Source organism: Saccostrea echinata, unplaced genomic scaffold (assembly GCF_033153115.1).
Source record: "Saccostrea echinata isolate AGI-Se365-2 ecotype Australia unplaced genomic scaffold, CSIRO_AGI_Sech_v1 ptg000001l, whole genome shotgun sequence".
Classification (NCBI taxonomy): domain Eukaryota; kingdom Metazoa; phylum Mollusca; class Bivalvia; order Ostreida; family Ostreidae; genus Saccostrea; species Saccostrea echinata.
In genome coordinates, this window is record NW_026889750.1 from 44,570,579 (window position 1) to 44,588,417 (window position 17,839).

The 17,839-nt window shown below is 34.9% G+C and overlaps 1 protein-coding gene across 1 annotated transcript; it reads right to left on the reverse strand.

Annotated features, from left to right (window-relative positions):
• Positions 1-1,943: 1,943 nt before the first annotated feature.
• On the reverse strand, positions 1,944-12,825 carry LOC133192402 (succinate--CoA ligase [ADP-forming] subunit beta, mitochondrial-like). The gene is made up of 10 exons (XM_061328417.1): positions 12,737-12,825; positions 10,180-10,336; positions 9,819-9,930; positions 9,112-9,271; positions 7,675-7,845; positions 5,272-5,371; positions 4,542-4,846; positions 3,698-3,818; positions 3,021-3,109; positions 1,944-2,556 (listed from the first exon to the last, which is right to left on the reverse strand). Exons 1-10 carry the CDS (start codon positions 12,803-12,805, stop codon positions 2,482-2,484), a joined length of 1,359 nt encoding a protein of 452 aa, XP_061184401.1. The 5' UTR covers positions 12,806-12,825; the 3' UTR covers positions 1,944-2,481.
• Between the last annotated feature and the right edge of the window lie 5,014 nt (positions 12,826-17,839).

The following is a 17,839-nucleotide window of genomic DNA, read 5'->3' on the forward strand; positions in this document are numbered from 1 at the left end:
TTTTCATTAATGTTACGGAATTTTGTAATGGGGGCCAAACGGGAGTCGAAAAAACGTCGTTTTTCCATTTAAAAACCTGGCTCCCAGAACTCATACATCTTACACAGTAGACATTTCATCTTTTGTCCTGTAGTTGTGAAATAAGGTTTTGGAATTTTCATTTTACAAAAACGTGTTTCCCAGAACTCTTCATACATTTTACGCAGTAGTCATTTTATCTTTTGCGAGATGGTTGGAGGTGTCCTGCAGATGTGCAATAAGATTTCAAAATTTTCATTTTCACCCTAGGGGCCGAATGGGGGTAGATAAATTTGAAGTTCCAATTTGGGCCGATTTTTCCTCTTTCTTTTCTTTAAGAAAAAAAATTCTGAAACTTCCTCTTTTAGAATCAGAATTTATTTCATCACAATCTTAAGTTTCAGACGGGTAATGTATTTAGTATTTGAAATACGAACATAAGAGGCTCATAGTCATATGCTCACCTGTGCATTTTATGCTCAATTTCATACATGTATACATATTTAATGTAAGTTATAGAATAACTTTTGTGGCTTCTTACTATCCAGAAACAGGGGAACTAGCATACATTTAGAGGCAAACACTTACGTATTACTGTCTTATGACAGCATCTAGTCAATCTGAAATTAATTCAATGAAGGATAAATTCTGTTTAAAAGGGAATTTTAGAAAGTTTCCCACAAATTGTGTTTAAAATTTTCGGCACCTGGAAGAAAATGCACAAAACCCATTTAGAGGACACCACCAATCTGATTCGTAAGATTTAAAATAGAGTTTTGGGGACAGTTTCTTTGTCTCAATGTCTTTTTAGACCCCAATTAGGATCCAAGATCAAATCTATTGTAGGACGCCACGCACCTTATTAGATGTATTGGTTGCTGCTTAATATTGGAACCAGGTTTTTGTATGAAAATGTCATCTTTGGGCCTCTAGGGTGAAAATAAAAATGCCAAAACCTTATAGCACCTACTCACCATCCCCACAACACTCACAATAAGTCACCCTTTTTCTTTGCTGGTCACTCAAAAGATTTTTTTTTATTGTGGTAACCTTTTTTTCTTCAAAATCTTCATTTGTTGCATTGTACATCGTATGTATCTAAATAACCCCTACATGTGTTCGGAACCTTTTCTTTTTCCCTGTTTATGAAGCAAATTATAATACCCAAGAAGTTCCCAGTAACCATGAGACTGGATAAGTCCCCCCCCCCCCTTTTTGAGAATTGTTTTTTATGTACTTTTCCTACGTAATTTTTTTTATTTGGAAGCTGCCCCCTCTCCACATTTTTTGTTGTTGTACGGTTGAACATGGGCAAATTCCAACATATAAAAAAATGTATCCAAAACTTAGAGAAACCTCCTCGGATATGGGATTTTTTGGCTTGTCAATTTATTCGGAAGGTTGCGCCCTCTGAAAAACATTGCTACTGGCACCTTCTTAATGGGGGGGGGGGGGCATCAGATCATCTGAAAACATCTTACGAAAAACATGGGGAGGGCTACATTATTGCAGCTGCTATGGGTCTGCAGTCGGGCAAGAGGATACATGATAAACAGAAAAGTTACATTACGTTTCAGCTTTCATCCCTATACAATATGTAACACACTCTCTTAGAACCTATTCCAGTATCTTCGCTTCATTTTTCCTCTAATTTGTAGTGCATAAAACTTTCTTTACTGACAAACATACATGGAGTAGTAGACAAAGATGACACACATTTTCACTGATAGTACATGTACTTGTAAGAAACAGACTATCTAATGACGTTCTGTTTACTGCCGAATTTGTCCACCTTTGATTGAGTCCGGAGATACCTCATTTCTTCAATTAAATTTACAATAACATTAGCAGGAGTGTAATCATACAATTTCCTGTGCCATGGCTTATAGCAAAGCCCAGCGAAAAATTAAATAATCAAAACTAACTTTAAAGTTATGTTATTTTATTATTACATAAACTTATCATATAAAATATGCAACACATTTCAAGATAAATCATTGCATACATTAATAAATAACAAAAACATGTCCTATGAAGTTCTTTGGAGATCACATTAACTTCAGAAGAATGACTGCAGCATGCAACAAGTGGTGTGTTCTAATTCAAAAGACTGCAATTTAAGCCTGGTTTGCATGTCTTTATTTTTTAAATAAACTTGATAAAAAAAAATCTTGACAAAATGATTTAAGGTGAATCATAAATATTGTTCATTTGTATGACAAATTCTAATTTACATTTCAAATAATGCTTTCAGAAAGCAGAGATTCTGTATTATTATAACTTTCAACCAAAACTTATTATGACTGTTTAAATATCAGTTTCCAAGCAAAATGTAATTCTACACGCATCACCTACCAGCCTGTGTGTACGTGTCATGTAAGATATAAATCTTGGATCAGTAGTTCATTAATCATGTTTTCTCCCATACATAAAAGCAACTTAAAAAGCTGAAACGAGGTAATTCTAAAGGGGCAATTCAAAGTTCACACCAATGTTAGCTTCTTTTGCAAGACCAACGATCCTAGCCAGTCGAACCACCTAGAAAAAAGAATGCATTTAATGTAATTCAATGTATGCTCAAATACATTACAAGTACACTGTTATTTATACTGAATCACCAAACTCGCTAAACTGTATGTGTACATGTATATAAATATATACAGTAGGTGTTGCAAGATAAAGGACATGTTAATTTTTAAAAGGATCATTCTGAAGCTATATGATACAGGTACATGTATTTCCTTTTTGAATAGTGTTATCTCTTAAAATCAGTTTTAAAGTTCAGTTTATGTTTGTCCAGAACACAAAATTTGATACATGTATATTGGTAGCACGTTTTCTATGCTTGGCTTTTCCTTTAATTTTACATGTATATTTTTCCCTTTCTTTCTTTCACCTATGTTTTAGGCCTTTTCCTTGTTAAGGTTGTTCATTTTATGCCCATATGGGCATTGAATTAGTAATAAAACATATCTTATCTTATTGCAACCAAGCCCACTTACAGTAGCAGCGGCAGCGTCTAAGTTATCATCAGCCATTATCTTTAAATCACTGGCCGCCATCAGTGCTTTGGCATCTTCTACCTTTGTTCCTAGGAATAAACAGTTAAACACTGAAACATTTCCATGGACTTAAACACATTAGGCCTACCGTATATACTCGCCTATAAGCTGGTCTGCCTATAAGTCGGTTGTATTTTTTAAGCTTAAATTAGAGGGATCCATCTGCCAAAATACCAATCTTTTTATAACTCGCGTATAAGTCAGATAAAGAGTTCTGGACCAAAGTTTATCTCCCAAAAAACCAACTTACAGGCGAGCATATACGGTAATTACAATATTACAAGTTTGAATTCTTTTCAGTCAAGTTTCATAAAAAGTTGTTCATGTTTTTGTTTCGTTTTAAAGTCAATGGAATAAACTATGCACATGCAGAAGAATACTTGAATGAAAAGCTAGCAGATTTGTTTTCAAATAAATCACTGGATGGAAAAAAAAAAAAAAATGTTTCCACATTGCTGAAACACTTCTGAAACTCTGAGGAAACTTAATCTTACTTATAATTTCTGCAAAGTTTCAGCACTGAGAGTACATGTATACAGTATTCACGTGTATAATGCACACAGATAATTAAGGACATTTCATTGAATTCCTTCCAATTCAATTAAAAGATGCCTCACCTTGAAGTCGCACCATGATTGGTATTTTTAGATGAAGCTCCTCTGCAGCAGCAATGATGCCTTGAGCTATAATATCACAGCGCATTATGCCTCCAAAAATATTTACCAAAATTGCTTGTACCTAAAAAATACAAGATATTTTTATCTTTTTCTCCAAATCCAAAAAAAATAAATGGTACAAATATTATTTTTAAATATCAGTACCATGAAAAGGATAAACGATGAAACAAAGATACAAATACATCCATAGGACACAAATGCTTCACCCTTGTATATTTGTAAGCAACAGTAAAGAAGAAATGTACCTTCCTTCTTTGATTAATCTGACAGCTAAATAAAGTCTTACTGTTTCAAGTTCAGTCTATACTGTGTTTAAGACAAAAAATGTGAACAACACAATACAGTTACATTTAGATTTATAATTACTTAGTATTTACAATCAAATAATTATCAATACAAAATTTTTCAACATTTCAGCAAACCAGTGTGAAAAAAATTGTAATGAAAACACCCCAAGTCACAGTTCTTCTACTACTCCTTCAAAGAGTCGCACATTTGAAGTCACAGACCATGGCATGATTCTCTTAAAATATGCATATTCAAATCTGAAATCCTTTAAATAGTGCATTAAAATGCCACTAATTTGGGGTTTTTTTCATTGTTTTTTCCCATCATAACCAGAAGGAATGAATTCATGACAAAAATTCTAAACTTTTACTTTTATAATAAAAGTCCTTTAATGAGGACTGTACTTGATCTTAAGATAAGAGATGTTTTGGGTTCAGAACAGTCCTCTAAACAATTAACAATCTGGACTATTCAGTGAATTATTTGTAAGTCTTACATTAGGATCTGATGTAATGAGTCTGAATGCCTCCATGACTTGTTTGGCTGTAGCTCCACCCCCCACATCAAGGAAGTTGGCTGGACTTCCACCATGTAATTTGATAATGTCCATAGTGGCCATGGCAAGTCCAGCCCCGTTTACTAGACAACCAATGTTTCCATCCAAGCCAATGTAATTTAGGTCAGCCTGGGCTGCTCTCTGCTCCCGGGGGTCTTCTTGTGACCAATCACGGAGTTGGAAAATCTGTTTTTGTCTAAAGGATGAGTTGTCATCTATGTTGATTTTACAGTCCATGCAGTAAACTGAAATTATAAAGCATCAGTCATTACAGTAAATACCACAGCAATGATTATAACATTATACAGTTTTACAACCTCATGCTTGAAAAAAACATATTGATGTAACATGGAGTATACAAACTAAGTACTGTGACTGATTCAAGACATACTTTAAAATCATATTTTCATGGCGTCAAATTTTCATAGTTTGACAAAAAATAAATGGTTCATGGAGATTAAATTTTGTGGTTAAAATAGTGTTTAGGTATCAAATATTTGACATTTTACATTTTGTGGGGGACATGAATTCCTGGGTCTCTTCATACTACGAAAACCACGAAAATTACCCCCCCCCCCCAAAAAAAATTAGTGATTTCACAGTAATTCCTGAAAATGTAACAACAGTTACATGTACTTGTGCAACCATTGATTTTGAACTAGATAGTTACCTGTGCCATCATTAGATTCTGACATTGGATTAATTTCTATCAGAGTTGCATCATACTTGATGAAAATATCATGGTAGAGTGTCAAAAATATATCTGCTGCCTACAAAAACAAAGTACAATTCATCTTAACACAAAGCAAGACCATTAAAGGTACTGCATGTCCATACAAGTATATGCTCTCACAAGATTACTTCTAGTTGAAGACTGCTTCTTCCTCAAAATGAATTAAAAACAGTATTGGTAATAACTGTCAGTTCTGTATTAAATCATATATTACTGTAACTGAAATTTTAAAATTCAAGGTCTATTTTTAAGATTTTTCGCTGTTCAGTGCCATTGTTAGCTTTACTGGTCAGACACCAGAAGAGCTCATGTATCCGTAAGGTGTCTGTCGTCTGTCCATCTATAATTTTTTTTTTTTTCAAAATGCTACTCTTCCTAAAGTAGCACTAAGATACATAATTCTATATATCAATTTTTGATTTAAATTAACAGTGTTGACATGGTTACTAAAAATAGAAATTTCTCTTAAATTCTTTTAAAATGCTATTCCTCCTCCAGTTTTTGACTCGACAAACGGTGCTGGCATGGTTACTAATCAAAGTACTGATACAGTACTGCAAGATGGGGTCAAATAATAAACTTCATTATTTTACAAATTTCATTACTACATGTTGAAAATTTTTTTGTAGGGCCTTGATACCAACTTAATTTCTGTTTTTTTTAATTTAATATTAACATAAAATTTAAATTAAAATCAAGATATGTTTGTGAAACACCGATGCCCCCGTATGGCAGCTTATGGCGAAGGTTAAAGTTTCTCAAATGCAAGTCAAAATCCAGGCCAAAAGATAAAAAATGTAAAATTTGAAAGCCCTAGCTGCAACTGTTCAAAAGTTATGGTGAAGGTTAAAGTTTTTTAAAAGTAAGTAAAACATCAAGGTCAAGGTCAAAGTTGTTGGCATCCAAAGGAAGGTCTTGTCACAAGGATTACATATGTAAAGTATGAAAGCCCTAGCACCAACCATTTAAAAATTATGGCCAAAGTTAAAGTTTTTCAAAAGTAGGTCAAACTCCTATGTCAAGGTCAAAGGGTCAAAGTGGTTGGTATTCAAAGGAAGGTGATGTCACAAGGATTACATATGTGAAGTATGAAAGCCCTAGCATCAACCATTCAAAAGTTACGGCCAAGGTTAAAGTTTTTCAAAAGTAGGTCAAACTCCTAGGTCAAGGTCAAAGAGCTTGATATCCAGAGGAAGGTCTTGTCACAAGAAATACACATGTGAAGTTTGAAACCCCAAGCACCAACTGTTCAAAAGTTAGGGCCAAGGTTAAAGTTTTTCAAAAGTAGGTCAAACTCCTAGGTCAAGGTCAAAGTTGTTGGTATCCAAAGGAAGGCCTTGTCACAAAGAATACACATGTGAAGTTTGAAACCCCAAGCACCAACTGTTCAGAAGTTATGGCCAAGGTTAAAGTCTCATAAAATTTTGCAAAAGTGGGTCAAACTCCAAGATCAAGGTCAAAGGTCAAATATGACGGTACCTAAAGAAAGGTCTTGTCACAAGGAATACACATGTGAAATATGAAAGTTATAGCTCCAACCAATCAAAAGTTATGGGCAAGGTTAAAGTTGACAACAGACAAACAGATAAACAGACAAAGAGACAGACAGGACAAAAACAATATACCCCCAGGATCTTTCGATCCCGGGGCATAAAAACACTGTGAAAAACATATCTTCATGTTTTTCATTTACACTGTAATAGATTAATCAGTAATCACTAGTCAAGAAACCTTTTTCAATTGTCTGAATTTCAATGGGTCTGAATTAATATGATATTTCTGAAAGTAGACAATTGATGACGTGTACACAACCTTGTATTATGCAGCCGAGTAATTTGTATACTAGAGTGGTTCAGTATTATGTTTTTCATATTTAAAATTTTCAAAACGCTTCTTTGAGTAAGAAAATCTTCATTTCACTCTTTTTAGTTTGATCCAGGGTGTTTGTATTTTAATCAAATCAATTTCTGCACTCTTTCATTTTAATAGCATAGATTTAATTCATGTGATGTCCGCACAGCTTTCTTTTTGAGGCCTCAACTGACAGTAAACTAAAAGACGGGGTCACGTGGCCCTGTCTAAAAATAGAAATTTCTTTGAATTTTTTTTAAATGCTACTCCTCAAACAGTTTTAGTCTGACTAAAGTAAGACTATGCCAGGATGCATCAGTACACACCAGTATAGCTGCAGTCTCATGAGAGAGTTCTGGTTCAAATAAGATTGTAAATTTCAAGATTTTTTACAAAAATTAAGAAACGTTTTGAATTCTTTTACAATGTTAACCCTCCTTTATACAGCATCTATACTTTTCATATGTATTAAAAATACTTGAAAAGTACCTGATCTATACATGCTGGACTGAAGCCCAATTCACCGGCCATGCTGACTGCTTGCTGTCTCGTTAATCCTGCAAATATGTCCACCGGTTCTTTAAGGATGGCTGAGGGGTTTTCCTGTGCCACATCCTCAATACTCATTCCTCCTTGTGAACTTCCTACCATGACAGGTCCCTGTAGGTCAAAACATAAACTTCATAAATGGTGTTTACTTAAAGCAACACATAATGCCCATTGGCTAGATCGTATGAATAGGATAATAATTCAGATTTCAGTCCCGGTCTGCTATAGTGTTTCATTTTTACTGGTATCTTTGGCATTTTAAAGCCTTTTTTCACATTTTTCAAATCTGCATACTTGAAGTCTAGTTTCAGCCAATATTAAGTAATGCATTGTATTACAATATGCTGAAACTGTAAACATGAACATTTATGGGAGAAATTAAGGACTAAATTTGGTAATGTCCAATATTTGCCCCAAATATCAAACTTTGATGGAGAAATTTATAATTATGTTCTAAACCACGGGATATTGGCAGACTTCAAGGCATGAAATATTTTCATCAGCCATGACGCAATATGTTAGATATGACGTCATGAAAATTATTTAAAATCAAAATTTCCATGATCTATAGAGAAAAAGGTGTATATTACATCGATAGTTTGTGTAAAAGTCAATGCTCCAACTCAGTGTTTTGATATAATGCGTAGCAAGATAATATCAATGAAATATGTGAATACTGTTATGGAGCAGGCCTGCGCTCTATAAATTATATAGTAAAAATTGAACAAATTTTGTCCATTTCATCCTCTTTCTGAAATATAATGCCAAATTCAAATAGTTTATGATGTCAGTGAAACAAAAATTTCCAATAACCTACTTCGAAAGTATAATATTTTTTGTTTATTCAGATTTTTCATACAATATTATATATAATTCCCCACATTTCAAGAGTTTTTCAAAATTTGACTTTTATGGGGGCAAAAATATGCATATACTGCATAAAGCTCTTTGTTAAATCCATGTTGCTTTCTTTCATGTAATATATCATATATTTTTAAACAGCATTAGTAACGCATTATCCAAGGATCATTAAAATAGCCTTCAAACATGTATTTTTTTCTAATTAAGATACCTAAATAACAATAAACATAAATATCAATGTTTACAATTCTAAAGTTGATGAGAAAGTTTCACAGCTTTCAATGGCCTAATATGGTGATCTTCGGCTTTATGCTATTAAAGATATAATGATGTAAGCTATGGGATACTAACAAACTCAATTTTGGCACAAAAAAACCAACTAAGAAGAAAATACATGCATGACTATGTCTAAACATATTGTTTTTCATTATTTCATTTTTATTATGTGGGTCTGTCTTCATCACAGACAGTTAATGTGAAGATGCTGGCACATGGATACTAAATGTCTTTCCTTACCATAAACGACCTTTCCATGGCAATGGCAAAGTAAAACTCTCTCCTGGAGTACAGTCTTTCTGACAGCATGACTTGATTGCAGATCCTACCCATGGGAGCTTGTTTAGTGATAAGTTTAGAACCAAGCATCTTGGATGCAATATCTGATGCCTCCTCTGCTCTGAAAAGTTTAACAATACAAAAGTGCAGAATTCATATAAAACTCTCTGTGATACATACATTTAACATATCCTTTCAACCATACTATATTGTTCAGTGGTTTGTATGGTAATTTGGAGCATTGCAACAGAATTTCCTGAATGTCCCTAGTTACACAAGTCAACTGTTAATTACATCAGGTTTTCTAAATATGTCAAACACCTGGATTTATAAATGTACAAGTTGAAAGCTGATGTACTCGTAAGTACCAAGAAAGCATTCAAAAATCACGAAAATTCTTTTCTGCAAGGAAATGGACCAGGGACCCTATAGAGTACCTGATGCCAAGTCTGCTACAAAACCCAGGTCAACCTGTCCCTTCAAGTATAATACAGTGGCAGTAAATTATACATGCCAATCTACAAACACCTGCACCATTCTGAGCAAGATTATGCTCTTTGTCATTTAGAAAATGACAAGAGCTTACATGTAGTAGACAGTCTATGCTACACTATGATCAAACAACCTAACTCTTTTACCTCTCACTCCTAGCTTTACATTCAACTTACGAGAAACATATTTTAACTCCTCCTTTGAGACCACTGGTGAAATGACCTTTACCCCGTCCTCCACTGAGTACTTGTGCCTTTATGACCACATCAGGTGATCCAGTATGTTCCACTGTTGAGAGAATTTCAAACAAAAGTTTAATAGTTGTAGAACCAAAGATTCACATTTCACATTATGGCAGAATTTTCCAGATTATCTGTATTGTCTTTCATAGCATTTAATCTACTGGGCCTAACTGTATATAAATTTATTTCATAATTCAGATAGTTTTCTATAACAATATTTAAGTAATATTTTGAATATATTTATTTTCTCCCAAGTAAATACTAAATAAGAAATCTCTCCTCATTGTTAACATACACAAATCCATGGCGGCTTTTTCCACTTCCTCTGTATGGTCACAGACCTTGTACCTGGGAATTGGCACTTTCGCCTCTTTCAGAAGTCCAAAACTTAGGTATTCATGAAGGGACAAGTGACGTCTGTCTTGATGATTAACTCCAGAAACGCCCAGCACCTGAAATAATTTATAACAAGATGTGTTTGTGAAATACTGATGGCAACTTATAGTGAAGGTTAAACTTTTTTCAAATGCAAATCAAATATGTTGGTACCCAAAGCAAGATCTTGTCTAGAGGAATATACCTGGGAGCTATGGAAGCCCCATCAGCAACCATTGAAGATATGGAGAATGTTAAAGTTTTTCAAATGTTCATTGTATATCAAACATCAAGGTCAAATGGTCAAAATCAATGGTGCCCAAGGAAATGCCCTCTCACAAGAAATACACATGTGAAATATGAGAGCCCTAGCACCAACCATTCAAAAGTTATGGCCAAGGCTGAAATTTTTCAAAAGTAGGTCAAACTCCAAGGTCAATATCAAAGGGTCAAACTTGTTGGTATCCAAAGCAAGGTCTTGTCACAAGGATTACATACGTGAAGTAAGAAAGCCTTAGCACCAACTGTTCAGAAGTTATGGTTAAGGACATATGCAATCATTGCAATGTATCTTCCCTACTTTTATTTTTTCAAGATATTCTTAATTTAAGATTATAGTGTCATCAGATATTCGTACACAAAAAATCAGCATGCATTTCCAGGGGTTTTGAAAAGATATCAATTGATGAAAATTCTTGTATTATTCAAAGAAAAATATACAAAAATTACTAAACATATATTCTAGATGTTTTGTTTATCAAAACTTGTTTTAGAGAAGTGTACAACAGCAAATATAGATATTAAAATGTAGCACTCAGTTCCTTTAAGTATTGGAACTCTTTAACTCCAGGGAAAAAACAATAAAGTTCAAACTACATTGCGCATGTCCTTTAGGTTAAGTTTTCCAAAAGTTGGTCAAACTCCTAGGTCAGGGTGAAAGTTTTTGGTATCAATAGGAAGGTCTTGACACAAGGATTACATATTTGAAGTATGAAAACCGTAGAACCAACTATTCAAAACAAAAGTTATGGCCAAGGTTAAGGTTTTTCAAAAGTACATGTAGGTCAAACTCCTTGGTCAAGGTCACAAACTCCTTGGTCAAGGTCAAATGGTCAAAGTTGTTGGTATCCAAAGAAAGTCATAAGGATTACATATGCGAAGTATGAAAGCCCTACCACCAACTGTTCAGAAGTTATGGCCAAGGTTAAAGTTGGGTAAAATTTTGCAAAAATGGGTCTGACTCCAAGGTCAAAAGGTCAAATATGATCATATCCAAAGAAAGGTCATGTCACAAGGAACAACATGTGAAATATGAATGCCATAGCTCCAATCAATCAAAAGTTATGGGTAATGTTAAAGATTTTGTGGACAAACAAACAGACAGATGGAGGGTCATAAATCAGTGGAAGGACATTTTCAGATATGGTGACTATTTTAGTCATCACTTTCAATATAAACATATATACATGTACCTGTTAAAAATATTCTGTAAATCTATTGCTATGTTCATTTCCATAATTTCTAAATCATTATGAAGGTAGAAACCTTTGAAAAGCATCATGCCACTGATTTAGGTACCTCATCTATTTGCACATGCCCAAAACAGAATGTCATACATTTGGAGAAAAAATATCTATTCCATTAGTATTCGATTAAAATTTTGGTAATATTTGGATTAATTATGGGAACCTTTAAAGCAAAACTGCATTAATTCCCTATTCAGTGTACTCGTTAGGAAAATTTTGTAATTGAATGCTTATTACCACCGAATAGGTTCCTCAAGGATAAACCCACTGATTCTTGGATTACGGGGGCATAAAAAGGACAGGTTTACCAAAACATGTTTGATGAAATATGTTCATGTTTTAATTAGCTCTTTTACGGTAACTGTGGTTCTGCTATTTTGCAGGGCAAGTTAATAACGTTTGGGGAGGGTTTTTTTTTTGTTTGGGGAGAGTTTTTTTTCACAAAGATATTAGGCCTACCCCAGGCATAAATTTGCTATTCGGTTACCAAGTTACAAATAAATTTTGTGCAGGGATTAGGGAAACGAATGGTAGAGGCAGCCTGGGTGGGTTATGAAATAGCAAATATGAAAATGAAATAGAAAAAACAATCATTCTTCTCTACACTTAAAATAAACTTCCTCACAACTAAAACCTAGTATATGTATGATACCCTAGCACCTGTGACTATTAACATGTTTTGCAAGATTGTCCTTCAGGCGGTCTCTACACTCTAAACCAAATTATATTTATAAGCATGTACTTTATGGATCTTATCACCCAGATAGGAAATCATTTAAAACACTGCGAAACATATTTTCCTCAATATTATGATCGGAATCGAAGTCTCGATCCTTCAGCAAGGACATGAAAAGTCATTCGGATTGTGGACTTTATCGATTATTGCAGCTTCTGCAATACTTCGTTTTAATCAAATAAATTTGCAAATATGAACAATAATTGCTTACAAACCTTAGAAACATTTTCAAATCTCAGTTTTGACGCTATCCGTCTGCTTTTTCGAAAGAGAACAGCCGCCATGTTTTTGCTGTTGCTCCTAAATAAAACGTAATTTCCGGTTCAATTCAGGCGGCGGATCAAAGGATAAACAATACGACTGTATGAACAGTTTTATCACTGGCACTATCACTCAGTTAGTTCAAATCTCTTAGGGAACAACCATTTGATCTTGAAGAGGGTGGACTGACAAAATCTGTCACAGATTATTTAATATATTACTGCCTAATTCTAGCTGCAGATCTGTAGCTCGCCGGTCTGAAAAAATTGGGTCGTCCATCCCAATTTTTTCAGACCAGCGAGCTACAGTAATTCACGGGACTGAATACTTGTAAACATGTATTTCCAATGAAGACGACCAGAATATCCCCCGTTTCGCGAAAGAGAAGGGACATTAAATCTCATTCGTCTGTAAGTCTGTCTGTCACAAAAACTTTAATTTAACCAGGGTCGACGTCATAACCCTTTTTTGAATGAGTAGATATATAGGGCTATCATATTTCAAGTACATTACCCATTACCTGTGACAAGACCTTTCTAAATACTATGACTTTTGACTCCTTCACCTTGAAGTTTGACCCACTTTTCAAAAAATTTAACATTACATTAAATTGGTCATAGCTTTTGAATAAGAAAAGAAAGAACTTTCATATATTACCTGTGACAAGACCTTCCCAAATATACTATGATTTTTAACCCCGTGACCTAGACCTTCATGTTTGACCTACTTTTCAAAAATTTTATCTTTGCATATAACTTTTGATTGAAAAGAGATAGGGCTTTCATGTGTGCATTATCTGTGACAATACCTTTAATTCCAAATATACTATGAATTTTTTGACCCCTTGACCTTAAATTTTAATCTTTTTTTTTTTTCAAAAAATATAACATTACCTTAAATTAGTCATAAAATTTGAATGATGAAAAATGAGGCTTTTATATTTAATATGTATAGATATGTACATTACCTGTGACAAGACCTTTCCAAATGCACTATGGTTTTTGATCTCGTGACCTTGAAGTGTGACCTACTTTTCAAAAATTTTATTTTTGCTTATAACTTTTGAATGAGAAAAGATAGGGGTTTCATATTTGACATTAATTTTTATGTCCTGTGACAAGATGTTTCCGAGCATGCTATGATTTTTTACCCCTTGAACTTGACCTTCATGTTTGACCTAATTTTCAAAAATTTTATCTTTTGGTTATTACTTTTGAATGGCAATATTAGGGCGTTCATATTTGACAAGTGCATTACTTATGTCAAAATGTTTCCGAATGTGCTATGATTTGACCCCGTGACCTTGACCTTCAAGTTTGACTTAATTTTCAATTAATCTATCAGTGTTTCCAACTTTTGAAGGAGCGAAGATAGGGTATTCAGATTTGACACGTGCATTACCTGTGACAAGAATTTCCAAGTACTATACGATTTTTAACCCCATGACCTTGACCTTAAAGTTTGACCTAATTTTCAAAAAAATTAACAATATTGCATTTACCTTTGACATGTGCACTACCTGTTTCAAGACCTTTCCGACTGTATACTCTGGTTTTTGATAGATTTTTTTCACTTGTGCACTACTTGTGACAAGACGTATCATAATATTTGACCTCATGACTTGATGTTGAAGTTTGACGCAGTTTTGAGAACCTATAATCTTTGACACAACTGTTATTAATTCAACAATTTAGGTATTTTTTGTATGATGCAAAGACAAGACAGGACACACAAAGAAGACAGTTACAATATGCCATAAATAATGGCATCTCCCATCCACTAAGACACTGAAAGCGGGAGACCACAATTCTTTGAATTTGCTTGTTTCTTCAGTTTCTTGCTTTCGCGATCAGGAATACTACACTTACATTTGTTTAAAATTCTTCCCCGAATCATATTTTCTCTCTCCTTTGTCCTATCTGGCTCATATATTTCCCCCACAGAGTGTTCATGGGTAAAGGGTGTGTAGTGACCTCTTGACCCTAGTTTCTAAAGGTCAGGGGTTAAGGTCATAACAGATCTTTGAGCGAAATCCTTATTTTCTCTCCTGTGGGTAAAGGCGTAAGCTAAAGGTCAATATCAGAGTAAATTGCTTGTTGTAAGCATAGTTCTCTCCCCGTTGTCCAACCTGAATCAGAGTTCAATCTAAAAGTGCTCGTGAGTACTACCAGTAAAGTGTGTTCAATGATCTAGAGTAAAGTATCTAGGTCAAAAGTCAAAGTAAAAAAAGTAGAACTGCGTAAAATGGTCATCACTAAAAAAAATTTTGAGTACAAAATAGTCCTCCCCAAATACAGTCCTTTCATCCTAATGTCTTTTACCAAAAGAGAAGACCTTTGAGATTCTCACCATTTCAATATTATCCAGTTTATTCTACTTTTAGGGCTGGTAGGAATTGGGTCTGTAAAGTGTTTAACCACACCAAATGAGTGACATCGAAATGTAGATGACCATCCAAAGTCTACACCGCAACTGATACGTAATGTTTACATTACAGATGCTTTTTGCGGCCCTTTCTGCGATTTTCTCCTTCCTTGCAGTGGTTTTAAGGAGAACCATATCTATTTTCTTCTCATAAATCAAAACAGTGATGGTTTTAAAAAGTGAAGATAGATCAAATGCAGATTACCATTGTATTTATTTAAAGTCCGCTATATACGAGACTTCATTGGTCTCGATTAGTCCATCTTTAAAAAATTGCTTGATTGCCTTCTCCCGACCGACTGGCAAAAAATGGTCAAAACTTTTTTTTTTAACCTCCAGGAAGCAATTATTTTTTTATGCATTCCGGAAAATAGATTTTGAAAATTCAGCAACTTACTTGGAAAAAAATTTCTCACCTATAGATATCTACCACCCTGAGTTGGGAGAGGGCAAGCACACACTATTTTAAGTTGGCCTTACATAAAATTATCTTTACAAACTAAATCTATGCGGTGCTTCGTCTTTACACGATGCCTATATATTATATGTAATTCGGAGGGTTGGCCTGAACGAGACCAACTAGCATAAAAATGAAAGCCGCGTCTCTTTCCGGGGTCCTTGCAGGAACAATAATTTCATGTATTTTGACATCCTTGGATCTCGAGACCTATAACTTTGATTTATATGATGAAATGTGTCCCAGTTTTTTTTAGTAGATTTTGCTCTAGTTTTATAAATGCCTGATTACATGTATGCAATCCAGAAGATTCCATACTATGATAAGGCTGATCTGACTATAGTAAAATAACGGATGAGGATAATGTTAAAGGTTCGTTGGATGAAGCCCAAAGTAGAACTTGCCTTCTTGCATATCTTATCCATGTGTGTTGTCCATTTCAGATCATTTGAGATGATAAGTCTAAGGTGCATCCTTCAGGATTGTGTGGTTCAGTTGGTAGAAGAATATTGATCTTTTCCCGATTCTGCGGATGTAAAATTATACTCGCATTCAATCTCATGCATCATTTTGAACCCCACTTTTCTTATATACTAGTACAGAAGTTGTCCTGGAGCATTATATTTTCATTATATGTATGAATCTGTCGATAAAGAAGGTCATCATCTGCAAACAAAGGAACCTGAAATTTACAGTACACTTACATTGCCAGTCATACATGTAGGTATGGCATGCGAAGAGAGGGTCCAAGGACTGTCCCTAGGTGTACCCCCCCCCCCCCCCCCCGAAATCACTGTATCCTCACTTGAAGTCTCCACATCCACGACTTCCTAGCACATAAGAAAGTATTTAACCATGTATGTTAATGTATTTTCCCTCCGATTCCATTCTCGTGCGCAACAACTTGTTGTGAGGGACGGTGTCCAACAGGCCCGTAGAAAGCAATTTCAGTTGGGGGGGGGGGGGCACAGCCAGACATTTTCAGTTGAGGGGGCACTATCAACTACCAAAAATTCCTTGACAAGCCAAAAAAAAAGGTCATCAGACGTTTTTATTGAGGGGACACAAGCATATAGTATCTATTTTTTTTCTATAGTACTCTATATGTCGGCAAAATTATTGTGCCCCCCCCCTCGGTTCCTACGGCCATGTCCAATGCTTTGGATACTCCAATATAGCGGCATCTGTTTGGACCCTTTTAGCGTAGATATTTACGATCCTCAAGCGTGAGGACTGATTGCGTTTCGGAATTAAGTGTATCACTGAAAACGCTGAAACTATATGATAATAGAAGGGAATCCAGTCCCTTCCATCTTATTTGGCTTTTTTGGTTTCATTCAGAGAAAGTAGATCTGTGTAGTAAACAGCTGAGTATAAATCTATAACGTATCTGAATAAGAAATTTAGCTTGAAGGAGTATGTATAAAAGGAGAAAAACGCGAAGTAGAAAAAAAAATACAAGTCGTACTAACAAAACGCAAATACCAACTGTCACTATGGGGTCCGGACCCCCTCCAGGAATTTGCAGAGTTATTAAAAGTATAAACTGAAGCAAATAAAAAATTACTTTGGACCCCCCCCCCCCTTTAGGAAACGTAGACCCCACCATCACCACCACGAAAAAGGTTTTTTTCACTTTCGGGAAATGGAATTTTAAAAAAAAATTTTGTCAAGAAATTTCTGGATTGGAATTTTTTTGACTGGGGTGAACCCCCCCCCCCCCCCCGGGAAAAAAATCCTGGATCCGCGTCTGGGTTTCTGTAACTTATCATCTATAGTGGGGTTGCTACTTTGGTATATATTTTTTTTAATACACTCCAAAATCGTGTCAGAGCGGATCCATTCTGTTGCAACTTTTGGACAAGATACACAACAGTCATTGCAGCTTTAATGAGTTGCGATCGTATCCTAACTGGCCTAGGAAGCAATATTTCAGATTTTGGGAGGGGGCAGCGCCGATCAAAAATATTTTGAAAAGCTGAAAAAAGGTCGTCAGCGTCAGACATTTTGACGTTACGCGTATTGTTGGTGACGTTTAACGTTACGCTTTCATAGCGCTACGGAAGTATTGACGTAACGCTTCTAATGCTGCTACTAGCATCGCTTGAAAAACGAGTAAAAAAATAATCGATTCCTTTAATTAAAAACGCGTTTTCATGGATTACGTTAAAATTAT

Coding starts and splice junctions, on each gene's coding strand:
- LOC133192402 (XM_061328417.1), bottom strand. CDS start 12,805: ATGGCGGCTGTTCTCTTTCGAAAAAGCAGACGGATAGCGTCAAAACTG. Junction 10,337..12,736: donor GATTTGAAAATGTTTCTAAG/GTTTGTAAGCAA, acceptor AAATTATTTCAG/GTGCTGGGCGTTTCTGGAGT. Junction 3,819..4,541: donor TCATTACATCAGATCCTAAT/GTAAGACTTACA, acceptor TGTATTTTTTAG/GTACAAGCAATTTTGGTAAA.